The sequence below is a fragment of the Cherax quadricarinatus genome, unplaced genomic scaffold (assembly GCF_038502225.1).
Source record: "Cherax quadricarinatus isolate ZL_2023a unplaced genomic scaffold, ASM3850222v1 Contig4, whole genome shotgun sequence".
Classification (NCBI taxonomy): Eukaryota; Metazoa; Arthropoda; class Malacostraca; order Decapoda; family Parastacidae; genus Cherax; species Cherax quadricarinatus.
This window is the reverse complement of record NW_027195030.1, coordinates 933131-957500: the sequence shown is the minus strand read 5'-3', so window position 1 is coordinate 957500 and position 24370 is coordinate 933131. Positions and strand designations below refer to the sequence as shown.

General features: G+C 45.1%; 1 protein-coding gene across 1 annotated transcript in view; it reads left to right on the top strand.

The window, feature by feature from the left end:
- Nucleotides 1-24370, top strand: part of LOC128699352 (zwei Ig domain protein zig-8) — a 307848-nt gene that overhangs the window by 177226 nt on the left and 106252 nt on the right. The window contains exon 2 of the mRNA XM_053792012.2: nucleotides 16292-16521. Coding sequence (XP_053647987.1) covers nucleotides 16292-16521 — 230 coding nt within the window. The remainder of the gene's footprint in view (nucleotides 1-16291; nucleotides 16522-24370) is intronic.

Here is a 24370-nt window from a genome sequence, read left to right as displayed (position 1 = left end):
GTATTTTCCTGGGTGAAAACTGAGAGGAAGTAGGTATTTAGAATTTCACACATATCCTTATCACTGTCAGTGATCTGACCAGAGTTACTCTTAAGTGGGCCAATCTTGTCCCTAATCTTACTTCTGTATACCTGAAAGAATCCTTTTGGGTTAGTCTTTGAATCCCTTGGGACCTTAGCCTCATAATCTCTTTTTGCTTTTCTTATTCCTTTCTTTATTTCTCTCTTTAATTGATTATATTGATTTCTTAACTGCCCATCCCCTCTTTTGATACGCCTATATATGCCTCTCCTTTGACCAATGAGATGTTTTAATCTATTGTTCATCCATTTGGGATCATTTTTGTTCGATCTAATTTCCCTACTCGGAACAAAAGTTGTCTGGGCAGCTAGAACTATGCTCTGAAAAACGTCATATTGGCAACCAAGATCACCTACCTGACCCATAGTCAGGACATTCCAATTTAGCCCACCCAGGTAATTTTTCAGTCCCATGAAGTCGGCCAAGCGAAAATCTGGGACAGAGATTTGATTGCAGTTATCTGGGTAATTCCATGATATATTAAACTAAGTGATTTGTGATCACTTTCCCCAAGCTCATCATTAACCTCAAGATTATTAATTAGTGAATCTTTGTTGGCAAGAACCAAGTCAAGCAGATTGTTTCCTCTAGTTGGTTCTGTCACAACCTGTTCTAGAAAGCAATCCTGAACCGTATCAAGAAAGTCACTAGACTCAAGATTTCCTGTCATATTGTTCCAGTCAATTTGTCTAAAGTTAAAATCTCCCATTATCACAACATTTTCATATCTAGATGCCTTATGAATTTCGTCCCATAACAGCTTACTGCCCTCCCTATCAAGGTTTGGGGGCCTATAAATCACACCCAAAATTAATTTGTCACGTCCCTCGAGAAACTGTAGCCAAACAGATTCTGTGTTCGATGTTTCTAATCTTATATCATGTCTAAGACAACAATTTAAATTTTCTCTGACATACATGGCCACACCACCACCCTTCCTGCTAACCCTATCAATGTGGATGTTGCTTGCTAGACCATTCCACTTCCTGACCACTCTATGACTGAAGAAATACTTCCTAACATCCCTGTGACTCATCCGAGTCTTCAACTTCCAATTGTGACCTCTTGTTTTTGTGTCCCATCTCTGGAACATCCTGTCTCTGTCCACCTTGTGTATTCTACGCAGTATTTGGTATGTCGTTATCACGTTTCCCCTAACCCTCCTGTCCTCCAGTGTCGTCAGGCCGATTTCCCATAACCTTTCTTCGTAGGGCATTCCCTTAGCTCTGGAACTAACCTTGTCGCAAACCTAAGCACTTTCTCTAATTTCTTAACGTGCTCGATGTAATTAGTTAATCAGTCCTCGAGCTTATGCTGTATTCTTATCAAGATTGATGGACTGATTACATCGACTCCAGGTTGAGGGACGGATTACCTCAAACTCATCTGTTCGTCACCACTCTCCTCTGTGTAAAGTAAAAGGACACAAGTGCAATTAATGTGACATTTTGATTGTGGCAACGTTTCGCTCTCCAGGAGCGGCTTGACAAAGCTCCTGGAGAGCGAAACGTTGCCACAATAAAAATGTCACATTAGTTGCACTTGTGTCCTTTTACTTTACATATTGTCGGTAATTCTACCAACTTTATTACACTCTCCTCTGTATTGGACTGATGAAGCCATCCTGACGCCATATATACTTTACCTTCGATACTGTATAGGACTGAAGAAACCACTCGTGGGGAATGATTCCCTTGACTAAATGCTCAGAACTATACGCAAGTTATTCACGGTCTGGGTTATCTTCTTGTGATGCTTCTGCATGTTATCGGTCACAAGCGTTGCTGGATTATATATCAAAGCGCTGGAGAGTCACCAAAGTGGTGAACTGTCACTTCTATCGATTCATCCCACCAGTGATAGTAGTTACACCGTGGGATGGACCAGTGATCATCAACTGTACAGTTACACCGTGGGGTGGACCAGTGATCATTAACTGTACAGTTACACCGTGGGATGGACCAGTGATCATTAACTGTACAGTTACACCGTGGGGTGGACCAGTGATCAACTGCACAGTTACACCGTGGGATGGACCAGTGATCATCAACTGTACAGTTACACCGTGGGATGGACCAGTGATCATCAACTGTACAGTTACACCGTGGGGTGGACCAGTGATCAACTGCACAGTTACACCGTGGGATGGACCAGTGATCATCAACTGTAGTTACACCGTGGGATGGACCAGTGATCAACTGTACAGTTACACCGTGGGGTGGACCAGTGATCAACTGCACAGTTACACCGTGGGATGGACCAGTGATCATTAACTGTACAGTTACACCGTGGGATGGACCAGTGATCATTAACTGTATAGTTACACCGTGGGGTGGACCAGTGATCAACTGCACAGTTACACCGTGGGATGGACCAGTGATCAACTGTACAGTTACACCGTGGGATGGACCAGTGATCATCAACTGTACAGTTACACCGTGGGGTGGACCAGTGATCAACTGCACAGTTACACCGTGGGATGGACCAGTGATCATCAACTGTACAGTTACACCGTGGGATGGACCAGTGATCAACTGTACAGTTACACCGTGGGGTGGACCAGTGATCAACTGCACAGTTACACCGTGGGATGGACCAGTGATCATTAACTGTACAGTTACACCGTGGGATGGACCAGTGATCATTAACTGTACAGTTACACCGTGGGGTGGACCAGTGATCAACTGCACAGTTACACCGTGGGGTGGACCAGTGATCATTAACTGTACAGTTACACCGTGGGATGGACCAGTGATCATTAACTGTACAGTTACACCGTGGGGTGGACCAGTGATCAACTGCACAGTTACACCGTGGGATGGACCAGTGATCATCAACTGTACAGTTACACCGTGGGATGGACCAGTGATCATCAACTGTACAGTTACACCGTGGGGTGGACCAGTGATCAACTGCACAGTTACACCGTGGGATGGACCAGTGATCATTAACTGTACAGTTACACCGTGGGATGGACCAGTGATCATCAACTGTACAGTTACACCGTGGGATGGACCAGTGATCATCAACTGTACAGTTACACCGTGGGGTGGACCAGTGATCATCAACCGTACAGTTACACCGTGGGATGGACCAGTGATCATCAACTGTACAGTTACACCGTGGGGTGGACCAGTGATCATCAACCGTACAGTTACACCGTGGGATGGACCAGTGATCAACTGTACAGTTACACCGTGGGATGGACCAGTGATCATCAACTGTACAGTTACACCGTGGGGTGGACCAGTGATCATCAACTGTACAGTTACACCGTGGGGTGGACCAGTGATCATCAACCGTACAGTTACACCGTGGGATGGACCAGTGATCATCAACTGTACAGTTACACCGTGGGATGGACCAGTGATCATCAACTGTACAGTTACACCGTGGGGTGGACCAGTGATCATCAACTGTACAGTTACACCGTGGGATGGACCAGTGATCATCAACTGTACAGTTACACCGTGGGGTGGACCAGTGATCATCAACTGTAGTTACACCGTGGGGTGGACCAGTGATCATCAACCGTACAGTTACACCGTGGGGTGGACCAGTGATCATCAACCGTACAGTTACAGCGGCATATCCTGGACAAATATAACTGCAAGTTAATTACTGATGAACCTCAGGGCAGTGGACATCTCTGCTGCATAAGTGAGTGACAGAGTGCAGTAATCTGAATCGACATGGCTTCACAGCAACGAACTTAACAGCTCGTTGCAGTAAACATTCCTGTGGGAAAGTGTGGTTCTTCCCCTGTGGGAAAGTGTGGCTATTTCCCGTGATGGAAGGTGTAGTTGTTCCCCTGTGGGAAGGTGGTGGTGGTTTATCCTGAGGGAAGGTGTGGTTGTTCCTCTATGGGGTGTGATTGTTCCCCTGTGGGAAGGTGTGGTTGTTTCCCTGTAGGAAGGTGTGATTGTTCCCCTGTGGGAAGGTGTGGTTGTTTCCCTGTAGGAAGGTATGATTGTTCCCCTGTGGGAAGGTGCGGTTGTTAAAATCCTCTCCCATAAGGGAAAGGATTTCAACAGGTGGTTGAAGTAAGCGCCTCATTACAAGGGAACGAGTACACACCTTCCCTGTGATATGCTGGCGTCTACCAGTATTCAGATGGTATTTCATAAGGAGCCACTTCCTGGCAGGCAGACAGTGGAAGTTATCAGTAAGGAAGGATAGACCAGCGCTGGAAGTTCTTAAATGTGCTATAAATGGTACTCAGTACCGACAACTTTGATGATTTCACGAGTCGGTAACATTAAGTTGATGAGTGAGAGACATGAGCTAAAAGACTGATCATTTTCCACCACCTGGTGATGAGTGGGTGATATCCTTCATCACCTGGTGATGAGTGGGAGACATCCTTCATCACCTGGTGATGAGCGACATCTTTCATTCCCTGGTGATGATTGAGTGACATCTTCTATCCCCTAGTGATGAGTGACATTTTCCACCCCCTAGTGATGACATCTTCCATTCCCTAGTGATGACATCTTCCATTCCCTAGTGATGAGTGAGTGACACGAGCTAAGAGATGAGCTGCTAGAGGTGCCAAAGTGGCACCTTCAGAGCAACAAGTGCCTCAACAACAAGTCTTGCGAAGACTTGTTAAACCAAGACTAACAGAAACACAGACATGGGAAACACAGGTGCTAACAACAGTAAAACTACACTAGGGGAAATAAGGCGGCCTTGATGATGGAGAAGGGCTCTTCATCCAAGGAACTGCAGCTATTTTCCCCTTCCACGGATCAAACCTGATTATCTCACACTCCAAGATATTCGAAACTAACCCACAATGCAAAACTAACCTAACACAGGATGTTTCCTGCCTTGCACTGAACACCTGTGACCTTTGGCACCTGTGACCTGTGGTATCTGTGACCTTCAACATCTGCAACATTCATTCCATAAACGAAATCTGCTCCTTCCTTGTTCACACTATATATATATATATATATATATATATATATATATATATATATATATATATATATATATATATATAAAACGTTTGTATATGTCTTCTACAATAAAATGTATATAATGACAGGTTAAACAAAACTTGTTTGTAAATAAAACTTGCAAGCACACACAGTACACAAATAAAAGTTGGAGATCCACTCCTCAACAGCCAGTACAACACCAAAACTATTGTAATATATCTGAAGAAACATGGAGAGAGAGAGAGAGAGAGAGAGAGAGAGAGAGAGAGAGAGAGAGAGTTGCTTCCCTGATTGTAGCCTCGGGGATGCAAGGACCGACAGCTCACAGCATTCATGAATTCATTTCCTTCATCAAGCCAATGGAAGGTGTTCAAGCTTCATTGTTTATTGGTATTTTCTTTAAAGTGTTGTTACTGGTAGTGTTTTTCTCAGTCCCAGGGTGGTATATGTACCTTGTTTACTGTTTAATATCAAGACTTCTTCTGAAGACGAGCTCCACTGCATATCCACATTACATATATATATATATATATATATATATATATATATATATATATATATATATATATATATATATATATATATAATGTGTATATATACACTGAGGCATACATATCACGGTGTATAGCAACTAAGACTTTACATGTAAATAAAATTAACCAGGTATAGAGCAATGCAATCCTCCAGAAATAACCCCCCTCAAGGAAGGTTCCTTGATGTTGGTGAGGGGCTCTTGATTTAGGGAATTGGATCTGTGCTCCAGTTCCCCGAATTAAGCCTGAATGCCTTCCACATCCCCCCCCCCTAGGCGCTGTATAATCCTCCGGGTTTAGCTCTTCCCCCTTGATTATAATAATAATATAACCCAGAAATAACCCGAAAATACGAGAATTAAACTTATAACATCACACACAGTAACACTGGTGTAAATTATCTAGGATAATCCCCCAATAAAGGTTGGACAAAGTGACTTATTTCCAGTGGAGCTGACCCTGGCGAGAGAGCCGGGCGGGTGAGACGCTCCATCTTAAAAGTCACACGGGGATGCTGGAGAAAACGGAAAAAGTGCATCATAGCTGTCAGACAGGAAGATGACACCGAAGCATAAGAGAAGAAATGTGAGGTCTCGTTGTCGAAGCCAAATTTATCATTTTTTTTTTTTCAAACTGGTCGCCATGAGACGTCTTCAGACGATGGCGATCATACGAGGCCAGTCCTCACACGAGGACGATCATACGAGGCCAGTCTTCACACGAGGACGATCATACTAGGCCAGTCCTCACACGAGGACGATCATACGAGGCCAGTCCTCACACGAGGACGATCATACGAGGCCAGTCCTCACACGAGGACGATCATACGAGGCCAGTCCTCACACGAGGACGATCATACTAGGCCAGTCCTCACACGAGGACGATCATACGAGGCCAGTCTTCACACGAGGACGATCATACGAGGCCAGTCTTCACACGAGGACGATCATACGAGGCCAGTCCTCACACGAGGACGATCATACGAGGCCAGTCTTCACACGAGGACGATCATACGAGGCCAGTCCTCACACGAGGACGATCATACGAGGCCAGTCCTCACACGAGGACGATCATACTAGGCCAGTCCTCACACGAGGACGATCATACGAGGCCAGTCCTCACACGAGGACGATCATACGAGGCCAGTCCTCACACGAGGACGATCATACGAGGCCAGTCTTCACACGAGGACGATCATACTAGGCCAGCCCTCACACGAGGACGATCATATGAGGCGTCTTCACACAAGGACGATCATACGAGGCCAGTCTTCATACGAGGACGATCATACGAGGCCAGTCTTCACACGAGGACGATCATACGAGGCCAGTCCTCACACGAGGACGATCATACGAGGCCAGTCTTCACACGAGGACGATCATACGAGGCCAGTCTTCACACGAGGACGATCATACGAGGACAGTCTTCACACGAGGAAGAGCATACGAGGCCAGGAGCTAGGACTCGACCCCTGCAACCACAATTGAGTACCAGGACGGTGCCCACACAAGGAGGGTGTCCACACGAGGACGGTCTCTGCACGAGGCGGATATGCAGACTGAAGGGGAGAGAGAAGAGAAGATATATTGGAAGGAACACAATAGCGTGTTTCATGTAGCGCAAAGAGAATAGCAGAGTGTTGCAAGAATGGCTGAGTGATGCATGAATGGCAGTGTTGCATGAATAGCAGCATTGCAAGAATGGCAGTGTTGCAAGAATGGCTGAGTATTATAAGAATGGTTGAGTGTTGCAAGAACGGCAGTGTTGCAAGAATGACCGAGTGTTGTAAGAAAGGCAGTGTTGCAAGAATGACTGAGTGTTGCAAGAAGAGCAGTGCTGCAAGAATGGCTGAGTGTTGCAAGAATGGCAGTGCTGCAAGAATGGCAGTGTTGCAAGACTGGTAGATTGTTGCAAGAATGGCAATGTTGCAATATTGGTAGAGTGTTGCAAGAATGACAGTGTTGCAAGAATGGCAGTGTTGCAAGACTAGTAGTGTTGCAAGAATGACAGTGCTGTAAGAATGGCAGTGTTGCAAGAATGGCTGAGTGTTGTAAGAATGGCAGTGTTGCAAGACTGGTAGTGTTGCAAGACTGGTAGAGTGTCGCAAGACTGGTAGAGTGTTGCAAGAATGGCATTGTTGCAAGAACGGCAATGTTGCAAGAATAGCAGTGTTGCAAGACTGGTAGTGTTGCAAGAATGACAGTGTTGCAAGACTGGTAGTGTTGCAAGAATGGCAGTGTTGCAAGAATGGTAGTGTTGCTAGAATGGCAGTGTTGCAAGAATGGCAGTGTTGCAAGACTGGTAGTGTTGCAAGAATGGCAGTGTTGCAAGAATGACTGAGTGTTGCAAGAAGAGCAGTGCTGCAAGAATGGCTGAGTGTTGCAAGAATGGCAGTGCTGCAAGAATGGCAGTGTTGCAAGACTGGTAGATTGTTGCAAGAATGGCAATGTTGCAATATTGGTAGAGTGTTGCAAGAATGACAGTGTTGCAAGAATGGCAGTGTTGCAAGACTAGTAGTGTTGCAAGAATGACAGTGCTGTAAGAATGGCAGTGTTGCAAGAATGGCTGAGTGTTGTAAGAATGGCAGTGTTGCAAGACTGGTAGTGTTGCAAGACTGGTAGAGTGTCGCAAGACTGGTAGAGTGTTGCAAGAATGGCATTGTTGCAAGAACGGCAATGTTGCAAGAATAGCAGTGTTGCAAGACTGGTAGTGTTGCAAGAATGACAGTGTTGCAAGACTGGTAGTGTTGCAAGAATGGCAGTGTTGCAAGAATGGTAGTGTTGCTAGAATGGCAGTGTTGCAAGAATGGCAGTGTTGCAAGACTGGTAGTGTTGCAAGAATGGCAGTGTTGCAAGAACGGCAATGTTGCAAGAATGGCAGTGTTGCAAGACTGGTAGTGTTGCAAGACTGGTAGAGTGTCGCAAGACTGGTAGTGTGTTGCAAGAATGGCAGTGTTGCAAGAACGGCAATGTTGCAAGAATGGCAGTGTTGCAAGACTGGTAGTGTTGCAAGAATGACAGTGTTGCAAGAATGGTAGTGTTGCAAGAATGGTAGTGTTGCTAGAATGGCAGTGTTGCAAGAATGACAGTGTTGCAAGACTGGTAGTGTTGCAAGAATGGCAGTGTTGCTAGAATGGCAGTGTTGCAAGAATGACAGTGTTGCAAGACTGGTAGTGTTGCAAGAATGGCAGTGTTACAAGAATGGCAGTGTTACAAGAATGGCAGTGTTGCAAGAATGGTAGTGTTGCAAGAATGGCAATGTTGCAAGAATGGTAGTGTTGCAAGAATGACAGCGTTGCAAGAGTGGCAGTGTTGCAAGAATGGCAGTGTTGCAAGAGTGGCAGTGTTGCAAGAATGGCAGTGTTGCAAGAGTGGCAGTAAGAGTGGCAGTGTTGCAAGAATGGCAGTGTTGCAAGAATGGCAGTGTTGCAAGAATGGCAGTGTTGCAAGAATGGCAGTGTTGCAAGAATGGCAGTGTTGCAAGAATGGCAGTGTTGCAAGAGTGGCAGTGTTGCAAGAATGACAGTGTTGCAAGAGTGGCAGTGTTGCAAGAATGGCAGTGTTGCAAGAGTGGCAGTGTTGCAAGAATGACAGCGTTGCAAGAGTGGCAGTGTTGCAAGAATGGCAGTGTTGCAAGAATGGCAGTGTTGCAAGAGTGGCAGTGTTGCAAGAATGACAGCGTTGCAAGAGTGGCAGTGTTGCAAGAATGGCAGTGTTGCAAGAGTGGCAGTGTTGCAAAAATGACAGCGTTGCAAGAGTGGCAGTGTTGCAAGAATGGCAGTGTTGCAAGAGTGACAGTGTTGCAAGAGTGACAGTGTTGCAAGAGTGGCAGTGTTGCAAGAGTGGCAGTGTTGCAAGAGTGGCAGTGTTGCAAGAATGACAGCGTTGCAAGAGTGGCAGTGTTGCAAGAATGACAGCGTTGCAAGAGTGGCAGTGTTGCAAGAATGACATCGTTGCAAGAGTGGCAGTGTTGCAAGAATGACAGCGTTGCAAGAGTGGCAGTGTTGCAAGAGTGGCAGTGTTGCAAGAGTGGCAGTGTTGGAAGAGTGGCAGTGTTGCAAGAGTGGCAGTGTTGCAAGAATGACAGCGTTGCAAGAGTGGCAGTGTTGCAAGAGTGGCAGTGTTGCAAGAGTGGCAGTGTTGCAAGAGTGGCAGTGTTTCAAGAGTGGCAGTGTTGCAAGACTGGCAGTGTTGCAAGACTGGCAGTGTTGCAAGGAGACTGAGACAACAGGGGAAGAACAGGAGAGAGAGAATAAGAGAACACAAAGAGAATCACAGAATTTTTTTTACCATATTTTCACTTTTTTCGAGCATTTTTTTTTTTAATTTCAGATATTTTCTGAGGAGAAAAAGGCAGGGGACTATAAGAAGAGGATATAAGAGAATATACCAGGACAAGAAGAGGAGACGGGGGGGGGGAATATGTGAGGAGAGGCAGAAATTAATGAAGGTGCCGCTGTTGCAAGTTTTCACATAACGCACTTGCATGGTGCTCCTCTTACTCTTCCTTCACCTACTCCCCCTCCCCCTCCTCCTCCTCCCCCTCCCCGTCCTCCTCCCCCTCCTCCTCCCCCTCCTCCTCCTCCCCCTCCCCGTCCTCCTCCTCCCCCTCCTCCTCCTCCCCCTCCCCGTCCTCCTCCTCCCCCTCCCCGTCCTCCTCCTCCCCCACCCCGTCCCCCTCCTCCTCCTCCCCCTCCTCCCACTCCCCCTCCTCCCCTCCTCCTCCCCCTCCTCCTCCTCCTCCTCCCCCTCCCCATCCTCCTCCCACTCCCCGTCCTCCTCCTCCTCCCCCTCCCCGTCTTCCTCCTCCTCCCCCTCCTCTTCCTCCTCCTCCCCCTCTTCCTCCCCCTCCTCCTCCTCCTCCCCCTCCTCCTCCCCCTCCTCCGCCCCCTCCTCCCCCCTCACCCTCCTCCTCCTCCCCTCCTCCCCCTCCTCCTCCCCCCTCCTCATCCTCCTCCTCCCCCTCCTCCTCCTCCCCCTCCTCCTCCCGCTCATCCTCCTCCTCCTCCTCCTCCCCCTCCTCCTCCTCCTCCTCCTCCCCCTCCTCCTCCCCCTCTTCCTCCCCCTCCTCCTCCTCCCCCTCCTCCTCCCCCTCCTCCTCCCCCTCCTCCGCCCCCTCCTCCCCCCCTCACCCTCCTCCTCCTCCTCCCCCTCCTCCTCCCCCCTCCTCATCCTCCTCCCCCTCCTCCTCCTCCTCCTCCTCCTCCCCCTCCTCCTCCTCCTCCCCCTCCTCCTCCTCCTCCTCCCCCTCCTCCTCCTCCTCCTCCTCCTCCCCCTCCTCCTCCCCCTCTCCCCCTCCTCTCAAAGACCCAACCATCCAGACTCACAACTCTGCACATTAATAAAACTTGTGTTTTACTTGTCAAAGATACAAAAAAAAAAAAAACTCAAATGAAACTCGTTTTGTTCAAACTTTTTTTTTTTTTCAAAAGTATTTAAAGTCAAGCTACTTGCGAGATTTTATTTTTAAAATAATATCCAGTTACTTTCTTCCTTTCAAGTATCCTGTTAAACTAGTGCCCCGTGTGTGTGTGTGTGTGTGTGTGTGTGTGTGTGTTGCTTGCTTGGTCAGTGGGGGTTTGAAGCCTATCGACTACACAAGGGTCATTAAAAGGCTGCGTATCACTTGTTCTCCACCATCAGGGTAGGTATAAGATCGGTCAGGCAACAGGACAAGTGTTTCCTGACGTGGGTCTTAGTCATATGATGACCAGCAGCTGGAGCTTTTAGTCATCTGACCGAGGCCTTCCCCTGGCTTACCTCTCCACTCCTATAAAAATAATAGCTATTATCACCACTTTTATCTCACCAGTCAAGAATACTGTAGTCCCCTAAAATAGCGATTACAGTAAACTATCAGTGTATATACAGTGATAGTTTACTGTGTGTATACTATCAGAGTGTAAACACTGAGAGGCAGATATACATCTCTCGTATGTATACATGCTTATTAAGTTTTAAAACAAACTATTGTCAAAGAAAATATAACTGAATTTCTAAAAGCGTAATAACATGTTCAGAAACACGTAACTAACATGTTCAGAAACACGTAACTAACATGTTCAGAAACACGTAACTAACATGTTCAGAAACACGTAACTAACACGTTCAGAAACACGTAACTAACATGTTCAGAAACACGTAACTAACATGTTCAGAAACACGTAACTAACATGTTCAGAAACACGTAACTAACATGTTCAGAAACACGTAACTAACATGTTCAGAAACACGTAACTAACATGTTCAGAAACACGTAACTAACATGTTCAGAAACACGTAACTAACATGTTCAGAAACACGTAACTAACACGTTCAGGAACACGTAACTAACATGTTCAGAAACACGTAACTAACATGTTCAGAAACACGTAATCAACATACTCAGAAACACGTAACTAACATATTATATTCAGAAACACGTAATTAATACGTTCAGAACTAGAGAAAATGACTGGCAATATAACTATTATATCCCCCTATAATTTTGTTTCCATATAAATTATATGACTATAACTCATATTTTCATGAAATTATAGGAGTATAATCTGTGCTTTTATTAAATCAATCTCTCAGTCTATACAAATATGACATCCATTTCCCATTATTTTTTACTTTCTACAATATGAAATAAAATAAAAAAAAAAGATATGAAATAAAATAAAAAAAAAAAGCCAGAAAATGTCACTCATTCACATTTAAGCAAATAATAATAATAATGTAATAATTAATATAAATATAAAAATTAATAATGATAAAAATAATAATACAAAAACATCAAAATATTATTAAAAAGAATTTAATAATAATAATAATGTAATAATAATTAATATAAATATAAAAATTAATAATGATAAAAATAATAATACAAAAACATCAAAATATTATTAAAAAGAATTTAATAATAATAATAATGTAATAATAATTAATATAAATATAAAAATTAATAATGATAAAAATAATAATACAAAAACATCAAAATATTATTAAAAAGAATTTAATAATAATAATAATCATAGACACTACGGCTAGGCCTGGGGACAGTTGGTCCCAAAGATGAGGGGGTAAACCAACCCATCATCTTTGGGACCAACTGTCCCCAGGCTAGCTGGTCTAGTGGCTAACGCGACGGGCTGGAGTTTTGAGACTCTCTGACCGCGGGTTCAATCCCGGCCGGGGTATTATTTGTTTGCAATCGTGTCATTACGATTTCGTGAGTCATGAGGGGGTACTTGTGCCTCCTCCCATGGGAGACTAACGTCTCGAGACACTCCGCAGATAAGGAGCCAAGGCCGGGTCACCACTACTTGGAAAAGACCCGGGCCGGGAGAATACCGGCGAATAAAAAAAAAAAATACGATATACAATATCACACAACTTAATGACTCTTCTGATTTAACGATAAAATCATGGTAATGGTGGCGTGTCGTTGTTCGAATTACACAAATCCACTTAACGACAGTGTAAATTATAGCCTAATTACCCGAGAGGCTCTGTTAACCGGATGATGAGGCAAAGTTAACCACACGATCATGATAATAATTATAAAAATAAAATACTACTACTAACAATAATAATAATACTATAATAAAATACTAATAATAATATATTAATACTAATAATAATAATAATGATAATAATAACACACTAATTACAAAAGCAGTAAAACAAAAGGCAGAATATTTATTCTCCCAGTAAGGTGGTATTTAATACCCTTGATGGGGCATTAAATACTCCGACGGGAGTATTTAATTCCCCTTAGAGGACAATAAAGCTCTTTTTTTCTGCTCAGGCAAATATTAATTCACTGAACACCTGTAATTTAAAGCTTGTTGAGTCGAGATTATTATTATTATTATTATTATTATTATTATTATTATTATTATTAGTAGTAATAGTAGTAGTAGTAGTAGTAGTAGTAGTAGTAGTTGTTGTTGTTGTTGTTGGAATAATTGTAGCAGCAACAACAGTTGTAACAGTACTAGTAGTAATAGTGGCAATAGTAGTGCGTAGTAGTAGTGGTAGTAGCCGTAAAGCTGTAGTAGTAGCAGCAGTTGTTGTTGTTTAGTAGTTGTAGCAGCAGTAGTAGTTATTGTTGTTGTAGTAGTAATGATTTTATATCATGTTTAAGAAGAGGCGCTAGACCCGTTGGGGGTGACTCCACCTGGGGGTAGAGGGAGGCTGTAGGGTTCGACCCTGGGGAAGGAGGGAGACAAGCTCCAACTCCTTGGATCAAAAGTCACCGACAACGTTGCCATCTAACATGCTTCGGGCTAGTGAAATGCTCTTCATCCGAAGATCAGGAGCATCGCTTCCCTTCCGTATTCTATCACCTTTACGGGTGATAGAAAATAATAAGTTCGTGGTTTTAATATTAAACCCGCCCGTGGTTTAGGAATCTAACACACACACACACATTACATATATATATATATATATATATATATATATATATATATATATATATATATATACATATTCTCTCTCTTTCTCTCCCAGTCTCTTCAAATTGCTCTCTCTTCTGTCTCTTGAAGCCAACCCACACACTCCTTCACTCTTCCTTGCCTCCTACACTCTTCCTCACCGGAATCTTTTCATCTTCTACGCCCTGAGAGTGCACACTGGAGATTGGATATGGAGAGCTTGCTGAAGCATCATGGATTGACGAGTGTGTGGTAGCACACACCGTGTAGTACATACACCATGTAGCATATACATACCATGCGGTAGCACACACCGTGTAGCACACACACCGTGTAGTACATACACCATGTAGCATATACATACCATGCGGTAGCACACACCGTGTAGCGCACACACCGTGCAGTAGCTCATATCGTGTAGCACACACACCGTGTAGTAGCTCACACCGTGTAGTAGCTCATACAGTGTAGCACACACACCGTGAAGTAGCTCATACAGTGTAGCACACACCGTGAAGTAGCTCATACAGTGTAGCACACACACCGTGTAGTAGCTCATACCGTGTAGCACACACACCGTGTAGCTCATACCGTGTAGCACACACCGTGTAGTAGCTCATACCGTGTAGCACACACACCGTGTAGTAGCTCATACCGTGTAGCACACACACCGTGTAGTAGCTGATACCGTGTAGCACACCGTGTAGTAGCTCATACCGTGTGGCACACACACCGTGTAGCACACACCGTGTAGTAGCTCATACCGTGTGGCACACACACCGTGTAGCACACACCGTGTAGTAGCTCATACCGTGTGGCACACACACCGTGTAGTAGCTCATACCGTGTGGCACACACCGTGTAGTAGCTCATACCGTGTGGCACACACACCGTGTAGTAGCTCATACCGTGTAGCACACACCGTGTAGTAGCTCATACCGTGTGGCACACACACCGTGTAGTAGCTCATACCGTGTAGCACACACCGTGTAGCTCATACCGTGTAGCACACACCGTGTAGTAGCTCATACCGTGTGGCAAACACCGTGTAGTAGCTCATACCGTGTAGCACACACCGTGTAGTAGCTCATACCGTGTGGCACACACACCGTGTAGCACACACCGTGTAGTAGCTCATACCGTGTGGCACACACACCGTGTAGTAGCTCATACCGTGTAGCACACACCGTGTAGTAGCTCATACCGTGTGGCACACACACCGTGTAGTAGCTCATACCGTGTAGCACACACCGTGTAGTAGCTCATACCGTGTAGCACACACCGTGTAGTAGCTCATACCGTGTGGCACACACACCGTGTAGTAGCACACAGGTACATAAACTTTCCAGCCAACAGATGAAAGAGGAAGAGGAGGCAGAGTATCTGTGTCATAACACTGGTGTCACACAACTTCTGACGGTGAAGAATACTCAATCTTAGCCTCATGGAAATTTAGAAATATAACCAAGATTTCAATTTCTACTTTCTACAGCCTCCCTTCTATAACCCCCCACTCCAACCCTCCCACCAACAACAGACAACCCACTCTACAACAGGACATAACACAGCAGCAAGAGTGGAAAACAGGGGCGGAGATAAACCGTTATTAACATGGGATTTCAATCATATGGAAAGTGACTGAAAGAACGAGACTTCACACGCACATAACTACTGCATTCACGTGGGAAAGGAGTAAAAGGTATGGGGGTCATGGAGGGAATATGGGAGGTAATGAGGCTAGATCTGATGCTGAGGTATGGGAGGGGAAATCCGGTATCCTTGATAAAGAATCATTCACCAGCGTCTAGGCAACATGTGAGAGGCACTGCTTGCCTATTTCAATTTATATATGTGACTTTACTCGCAAGTATATTTTAAGTCTTTCTCTCTATCATTAAATCTTTTAATATGATGAGTAAGACATATACAACACTTCAACATTGAGGGACTGATTACATCATCTTCATTTCAGTACTACTGCTGCCTCTGTATTCGACTGAAGAAACCTACTGTGTAGACGAAACGTTTCAACAATAAAGATGCCCAACTGTTGCACATGTGTCAATCATCTATTTGTCGGTATTTTATATAAATTTTCAACCAATCTTCTAACATTCGAATGTATTTTGTACCTCTGTCGCTTACAATGACCACCAGCAGGCTGACTGGTCAGATCATTCCCTAATTAACGAACGGAGGACAAAGCCTGCACCCAGTTCTTTTCAAAAATCATGTGTGATGTCCCTCTAAAAATCCAATGCCCTTCAGCCTAACATGCAAACCAGAAGTGTGTGTCTTATCTCCCGCAGGCGTGTGTGGATGGAGTGAAGAGGAGACTCTGACAGCAGCGTCAGCGTCGTCAGCAGGTGGTGGTGGTGGTGACGGCAGCAGCTACAGGAAGAGGGAGCTGGTGGTGGGTCCCAGAGAGGATCCGGAGGAGCTCATCACCCCAGAAGAACAGAACAACACCGAGGTCACAGCCCAGCTAGGGGGCACCGCGACTATCAAATGCTACACACACTTCCTCGGTGATGAGATGGTAGGTACAGGCGACGCACTCTTCAGTGTTTCTTCTCTCTCTCTCTCACACACACACAGCATCCACGGAACCACTGTACCATTCCCATCAGATGACTTGCTACGTCATTATTACACTTTCCGCGAAGGGTTAAACCCATATGGAACATTCAGCGCAAGGCATGGGTGGAGGCTCGACACTCGTTTAATCGAGAGAGAGAGAGAGAGAGAGAGAGAGAGAGAGAGAGAGAGAGAGAGAGAGAGAGAGAGAGAGAGAGAGAGAGTCAACCTAACTGCCCTCACCTGTCTTACCGTTATTAAAGGTAAGATGACCTCACCTGACTATTTTTTTCAAAGTTTTCTCTCTCTCATTTCTCATCTTTCTCTTTGCATCCCATTCTTCCCATCCTTCGTAAAAGAGACAGTGAAAGAGTGAGAATTATTATTCCTCTTTACACGCTCCTTTGATTTATTTTGGTATATAACTTTATATTATATGATGTATATATTTATGTGTACGGGCGTATATACAGTAGTGTGCATATTAATTGGGACAGCGATGAAATAAGACATTTATTTGGAAAAAAATAATATTTATTTGAAAAATACACAGCGATGATATGGCAGATAATTGATTTAATAAGAGATATATGACTGCCCTCTGCCTTTATAAGCATTGCTAAACGCTTTGGCACAGAATCCACCAATGTTGAACACATTTTGGCAAGTTCTTCGTCGTGGTACCAGGTCCTAATAACAATAGCAATTAGTTGCTGCAGAGTTGAACAGCCCTGTTTCACGATCCTGCGTTTGGTTATTGCCCATAGATTCTCAATTGGGTTGAGGTCAGGAAAGTTTCCAGGCCAATTTAGAACACTTTGCCCAATCTCTTCGAAGAATGTCAGCATTTTTCTGAAAGTGTGGCATGGAACAAGATCCTGCTGGAAAATGACTTCTCCGTCAGGAAAATCTCTATCCACAATGGGAAGCAAATGAATTGCCAGGACTGCCTTAAGTTTGTCACTCTTCATAATTTCGTCAACAATGACAACCTCCCCCAGGCCTGTGGGTGTTTTGGCGCTTGTTGAATGTGTCCATTCCAAAGAGGTTCGCCTCTGCGCCGTCTCACTACCACTGATCTGTACCCATGTACTTTAAAATGCGCCTCACCTGAAAATATAACTTTTCTGCATACATCTATCGTCCATCCCTCATGATCGAGTGCCCACCGCAGCCGTTTTTCCTTTATAGAAGGAGTCAATAATTGTTTCTTTACCGGTTTTCTGGCAGTTCTGCCAACTTCAAGGAGCCTTCATTAAATAGTTGAAGAATCAGTATCTACGCCAGCTGAAGCCAACTTTCTCTGTATACCTTTGATGGTTTTACTGGGATTATTCACACTATTCCTTATGATAACCTTGTCATCGTGAGGTGTTGTCTTGTGTTATCTTCCACATCTTCCTCGACGCAGAGCTCCATAATCACCAGTGTCGTCAGCTCTCTTCAGAACCCGACCAATAGTTGACTTTGCTAGGCTCAAATATTTGGCGATCTGTCTGATACTTAAATCAAAATGTTTTTCTAAGAACTACAACACTTGCACACTTCGTAGTGTAAAATCCATCATGAATTTCAGCAGTAATCATGAACCGAAGGAGAGAATTTGACGAAATTACATTCATTCATGGAGCACACTTGCAGGAACAGCCTTACAGAACAACAGCTGTTGTAGCACTGACGAAAGTCTTAGGGTAACACCACAGCTGGATGGTTGCCAGAAGTAGATAGCAAACTCTTCTGAAAAAAATCCAAACTATATTAATTAAGCCAGAGACTAAGACATATGAGATAATTACAAAATTTATTCCTGTCCCAATTAATTTGCATGCTACTGTATACGTCTGCGTATGCATTTAGAGAGAAAGAGAAAGAGAGAAAGAGAGAGAGTGAGTCCCCCCCAACTCTTCCTCTGACGTACTGAGTTTTACAGGAACATAAAAGAACTTCACTCTGTTTCTTGTTCCCCCTTAAAGAAAAAATTCCCCCCCACACACAAAGGCGTAAAATTTCCTCAGCAGCCGTGGCCACCCAGCATCCCCCAGAATCATCCAGCACCACCCATCATCCCCCAGAATCATCCAGCAACACCCATCATCCCCCAGTATCACTCAGCATCACCCAGCACTCCCAGCATCACCCACACTCTCCAGCATCACCCAGCGTTCCCCAGCACTACCCAGGTGCTGGTGGTGTATACCAGATGAATATTCACGGGTATCTCGCGGAGCAACAACCCGACAAGACGCGGGTGAAAATTCATTGGAGTTAACACCTAAGGCAAATATACGTCAATATATGATGGAAAACATAAATAAATCGAGACTAAACATTTCCTTCCAGCCCCTGTGAGGGGAAAATACTCCTTGCACATAAGAAGGAACACAGTGGCAGGTCTACTGGCCCATGCTAGACAAGTCCAAGCACATCTACTCAAGAAGGAGCACTTCAGCAGGCTTACTGGTTCAAGCTGGTCAGGTCCAACTCACACCCAACCACACCCATTCATGTATTTGTCTAGTCTATTTTTAAACCACACAACGTTTTAGTGGGACCAAAAGTCTTCGATGATTGAAGATACCTCTAAAAAATAATAAAATAGTTTTTGAAATCCGTTCATAATAGGGTAAATAAACCGAAAAAAGAGCAAGGATAAACGCGGTGAAAATTGTGAAAAGGAGAATTCGGGGAATAATAATAAAAATATATTTGGGAAGGGGAGAAAGGGGGTTACGCCCCCTCTCTGGTGGTTGCCTGATGCCTGGCTTAGCCCTGGCCAGCACCTGGAGCCAGAGGATCAGAGAGCTGGGACCTGGCTTCCTCTGGTCTCTCCCTCTCTGTCTCCCGGCTTTCAAATACCCGTTAAAGCGAGAGATGTATGATACGCTGCCTCTAATGGCCAGAGGTTTAGTCGCTCATACACGCATACGTACACATACATACATATATATACATACAGAGATGAGTTAGTAAGCTTTGGAAAGAAAATGCATGAAGGGGTACAAGAGCACAGTTCTGCTCGTGTACGAAATTCACATCCACACACAGATGCATGTATACATAAAACATAAACGCATACATATATACAGGCTACGTATACATACCAACGTAAAGTGTGAGGACCAAGAGCTGGAAGAATACATAAAAAACAACACATTTAACGACGTTAGCTTTTACTAAACTTTAAGTTCAGAAGTTGACGAAATCCAGGAGTTGTCCAAGTCCAGGAGTTGTCCAAGTCCAGGAGTTGACCAAGTCCAGGAGTTGTCCAAGTGTTGTCCAAGTCGAGGAGTTGACCAAGTCCAGGAGTTGTCCAAGTCCAGGAGTTGTCCAAGTCCAGGAGTTGTCCAAGTCCAGGAGTTGACCAAGTCCAGGAGTTGTCCAAGTCCAGGAGTTGACCAAGTCCAGGAGTTGTCCAAGTGTTGTCCAAGTCGAGGAGTTGACAAAGTCCAGGAGTTGTCCAAGTCCAGGAGTTGTCCAAGTCCAGGAGTTGACCAAGTCCAGGAGTTGTCCAAGTCCAGGAGTTGACCAAGTCCAGGAGTTGTCCAAGTGTTGTCCAAGTCGAGGAGTTGACCAAGTCCAGGAGTTGTCCAAGTCCAGGAGTTGTCCAAGTCCAGGAGTTGTCCAAGTCCAGGAGTTGACCAAGTCCAGGAGTTGTCCAAGTCCAGGAGTTGACCAAGTCCAGGAGTTGTCCAAGTCCAGGAGTTGTCCAAGTCCAGGAGTTGACCAAGTCCAGGAGTTGTCCAAGTCCGGGAGTTTTCCAAGTCCAGGAGTTGTCCAAGTCCAGGAGATGTCCAAATGTTGTCCAAGTCCAGGAGTTGTCCAAGTCCAGGAGTTGTCCAAGTCCAGGAGTTGACCAAGTCCAGGAGTTGACCAAGTCCAGGAGTTGTCCAAGTCCAGGAGTTGACCAAGTCCAGGAGTTGTCCAAGTCCAGGAGTTGTCCAAGTCCAGGAGTTGTCCAAGTCCAGGAGTTGTCCAAGTCCAGGAGTTGTCCAAGTCCAGGAGATGACCAAGTCCAGGAGTTGACCAAGTCCAGGAGTTGTCCAAGTCCAGGAGTTGTCCAAGTCCAGGAGTTGTCCAAGTCCAGGAGTTGACCAAGTCCAGGAGTTGACCAAGTCCAGGAGTTGTCCAAGTCCAGGAGTTGTCCAAGTCCAGGAGTTGTCCAAGTCCAGGAGTTGTCCAAGTCCAGGAGTTGTCCAAGTCCAGGAGTTGTCCAAGTCCAGGAGTTGTCCAAGTCCAGGAGTTGTCCAAGTCCAGGAGTTGTCCAAGTGTTGTCCAAGTCCAGGAGTTGTCCAAGTCCAAGAGTTGACCAAGTTCAGGAGTTGACCAAGTCCAGGAGTTGTCCAAGTCCAGGAGTTGTCCAAGTCCAGAAGCTGACCAAGTCCAGGAGTTGACCAAGCCCAGGAGTTGTCCAAATCCAGGAGTTAACCAAGTCCAGGAGGTGACCAAGTCCAGAAGCTGACCAAGTCCAGGAGTTGACCAAGTTCAGCAGTTGACCAAGTCCAGGAGTTGACCAAGTCCAGGAGTTGACCAAGTCCAGGAGTTGACCAAGTCCAGGAGTTGACCAAGTCCATGAGTTGACCAAGCCCAGGAGTTGACCAAGCCCAGGAGTTGACCAAGTCCAAGACTTGTAATAATGTTGGCAAAATTACCGACAATATATTAGGTAAAAGGACTTGTGTCCTTTTTACCTAACAAGTCCAAGACTTAACCAAACTTAACAAAAGCCGTGAATTTCACCCCGGATAACAAGAGCAGAACTGAGGGGAAAGATGTGAATTCTGTGGTGTTTAAAGTAGCCAGCCTCTCCTCCTGCCCATCACGTCAACAACACTCAAAAAAAACAACAACAAAAAAAAAACCGGAATTGAACCGGTGTTCCTACTGTTTACAACGAAACTATGATACCCAATTTTTTAACCAAATTTTTATTTAGACATTAATAAGGTAAATGAATACATTAAATATTACTATATGCGCCACTGCTATTTTTTCCGTAATGCAAACTGCTCTCTCTCTCTCTCTCTCTCTCTCTCTCTCTCTCTCTCTCTCTCTCTCTTTCTCTCACATTGCCTCTTACTCTCAGGGTAACAAACTGACCTTTTTAAAGTTAAGTTTAATGTTACTCCTACAAACTTAGCCTTTTTCCTCTTGTAAAGTCTCGCTCCTCGCTGAACCTCACTCCCTGTAGAGCTTCACGACTTGCAGAGCTTCACTCCTTGTAGAGCTTTACGACTTGTAGAGCTTCACTCCCTGTAGAGCTTCACGACCTGTAGAGATTCACTCAGTGCGGAGCTTCACCTGTAGAGCTTCATGACCTGTAGAGATTTACTCCCTGTAGAGATTCAAGACGTGTAGTTTCAAAACTTGTACAGTTACACGACCTGTAGATTCACGACTTGCAGAGCTTCACGACCTGTAGAGCTTCACTCCTTGTAGAGCTTCACTCCTCGTAGAGCTTCACTCCTTCCAGATTAAGTCTTCCTTTGTCAAATTAACACTCTTCACTTTCAAAGTTAGTTGTTGCTTCCTCTCCAACTTGATCATACACCTCTTAAGTTAGTCCCAGCCTCCTCCTCCTTCTCCTCCTCTTCTTCCTCTTCCTCCTCCTCCTCCTCCTTTCTGCTCTTCCTTCACTTTCTGCTGCTGCTGCTGTTGTCGTTGCTTCTCTGACTCCTCAAATGATTCATCAACTTGCCCCTCACAACATGTTTCAAGTTGAGTCAACTCACAATCAATTACATCTCTCAAAACTAACACGAAAGCAATTACATTTTTAAGATACTGCTTCTCTAGATTTAATTTGTAATCAGTACTAGTTAGCAACTACATCCTATTCTAGTTTTGCACAGTCTCTCTCATATATGTTAGTTCTCTCTCTCTCCCTCTCTCTCTCTCTCTCTCTCTCTCTCTCTCTCTCTCTCTCTCTCTCTCTCTCTAAGCTAGCCTTCCCATCCACAGTCTGGCTTTTCCTAACCTATCTAATAACCTAGCTTAACTATCGATACCATGCTACTAGTATCATTACCACCACCACTACTACTAATACTACTACCATCACCGTTATTTCTACCATCATCACTACCCCCCCCCCAATAGCCCCCAATTAACACTGACATCAACATCGCTACACACCACATTGCTACCACCACTACTACCACCATTACGTCACACTGCTACCACCACCATCACGTCGCACTGCTACCACCACCATCACGTCACACTGCTACCACCACCATCACGTCGCACTGCTACCACCACCATCACGTCGCACTGCTACCACCACCATCACGTCACACTGCTACCACCACCATTACGTCGCACTGCTACCACCACCACCTCGAACAGGTGACGCGCATCATGTGTCAACCAAAGATGTATTTACCTTACTTGATGACTTACCAACGATAAGGAATGTTTAATCAAGACCCAGGATACCCGAGACACAGTCAAGAGCAGCAGTAATTACACCAGGGAAAGGTCGAGGGAGTGTGGGAGGGGTGAGACAGGGACGGGAGGGACGGAAGGGAGGGAAGGGAGAAAAGTTCTTTTACAAAAGAAGTACTCTCCAGTTTTCAGGTTGTTGGACGTCTGATGAATGAGTAAGACACACACACACACACTGGAGGACAGGAGGGTCAGGGGAGACATGATAACGACATATAAAATACTGCGTGGAATAGACAAGGTGGACAAAGACAGGATGTTCCAGAGATGGGACAGAGAAACAATGAATGTTTCTGTGTTGAAGACTCCTATGAGTCAAAGGATTGAAGACTCCTATGAGTCAAAGGATTGAAGACTCCTATGAGTCAAAGGATTGAAGACTCCTATGAGTCAAAGGATTGAAGACTCCTATGAGTCAAAGGAATGTTAAGAAGTATTTCTTCAGTCACAAAGTTGTCAGGCAGTGGAATGGCCTAGAAAGTGACGTAGTGGAGGCGGGAACCATACATAGTTTTAAGACGAGGTTTGATAAAGTTCATGGAGCAGGGAGAGAGAGGACCTAGTAGCGACCAGCGAAGAGGCGGGGCCAGGAGCTATCACTCGACCCCTGCACACACGCGCGCGCACACACACCTGTGGGTCACTCAGCACCAAGTGTAAAGGAAGTTCGATCCTCCGTCCACTAACCTAACTGGAATAACTGGTGTGGGGGGAGCAGCACCACACTACACTGACACCAAGGCTTGAAATATGCAATATAAGAACATCAGAGTAAAGGAGCACTGCAGAAGGCCTGCTGCCCTGTGCTAGGCGGCTCATGCACCCAACCACTGATGATTAATTAAGACATGTTGGTATCTTTATTGAGAAAACGTTTCGCCTACATGTACAGTAGGCTTCTTCAGTCGAGTACAGAGGAGTCAGAAGCAGTAGCGATGTAAAGATGTAATCAGTCCATCACCCTTGAATACGTAGTTTTGAGGTGGTCAGTCCCTCAGCTATCCCACTCACCTTGTGTTTGTCCAACCCACCCACCCACCTTGTGTTTGTCCAACCCACCCACCCACCTTGTGTTTGTCCATCCAACCCACCCACCTTGTGTTTGTCCATCCAACCCACCCACCTTGTGTTTGTCCAACCCACCCACCCACCTTCTGTTTGTCCAACCAACCCACCTTGTGTTTGTCCAACCCACCCACCCACCTTGTGTTTGTCCAACCCACCCACCCACCTTATGTTTGTCCAACCCACCCACCTTGTGTTTGTCCATCCAACCCACCCATCCACCTTCTGTTTGTCCAACCAACCCACTCACCCACCTTCTGTTTGTTCAACCAACCCACCCACCCACCTTCTGTTTGCCCAAC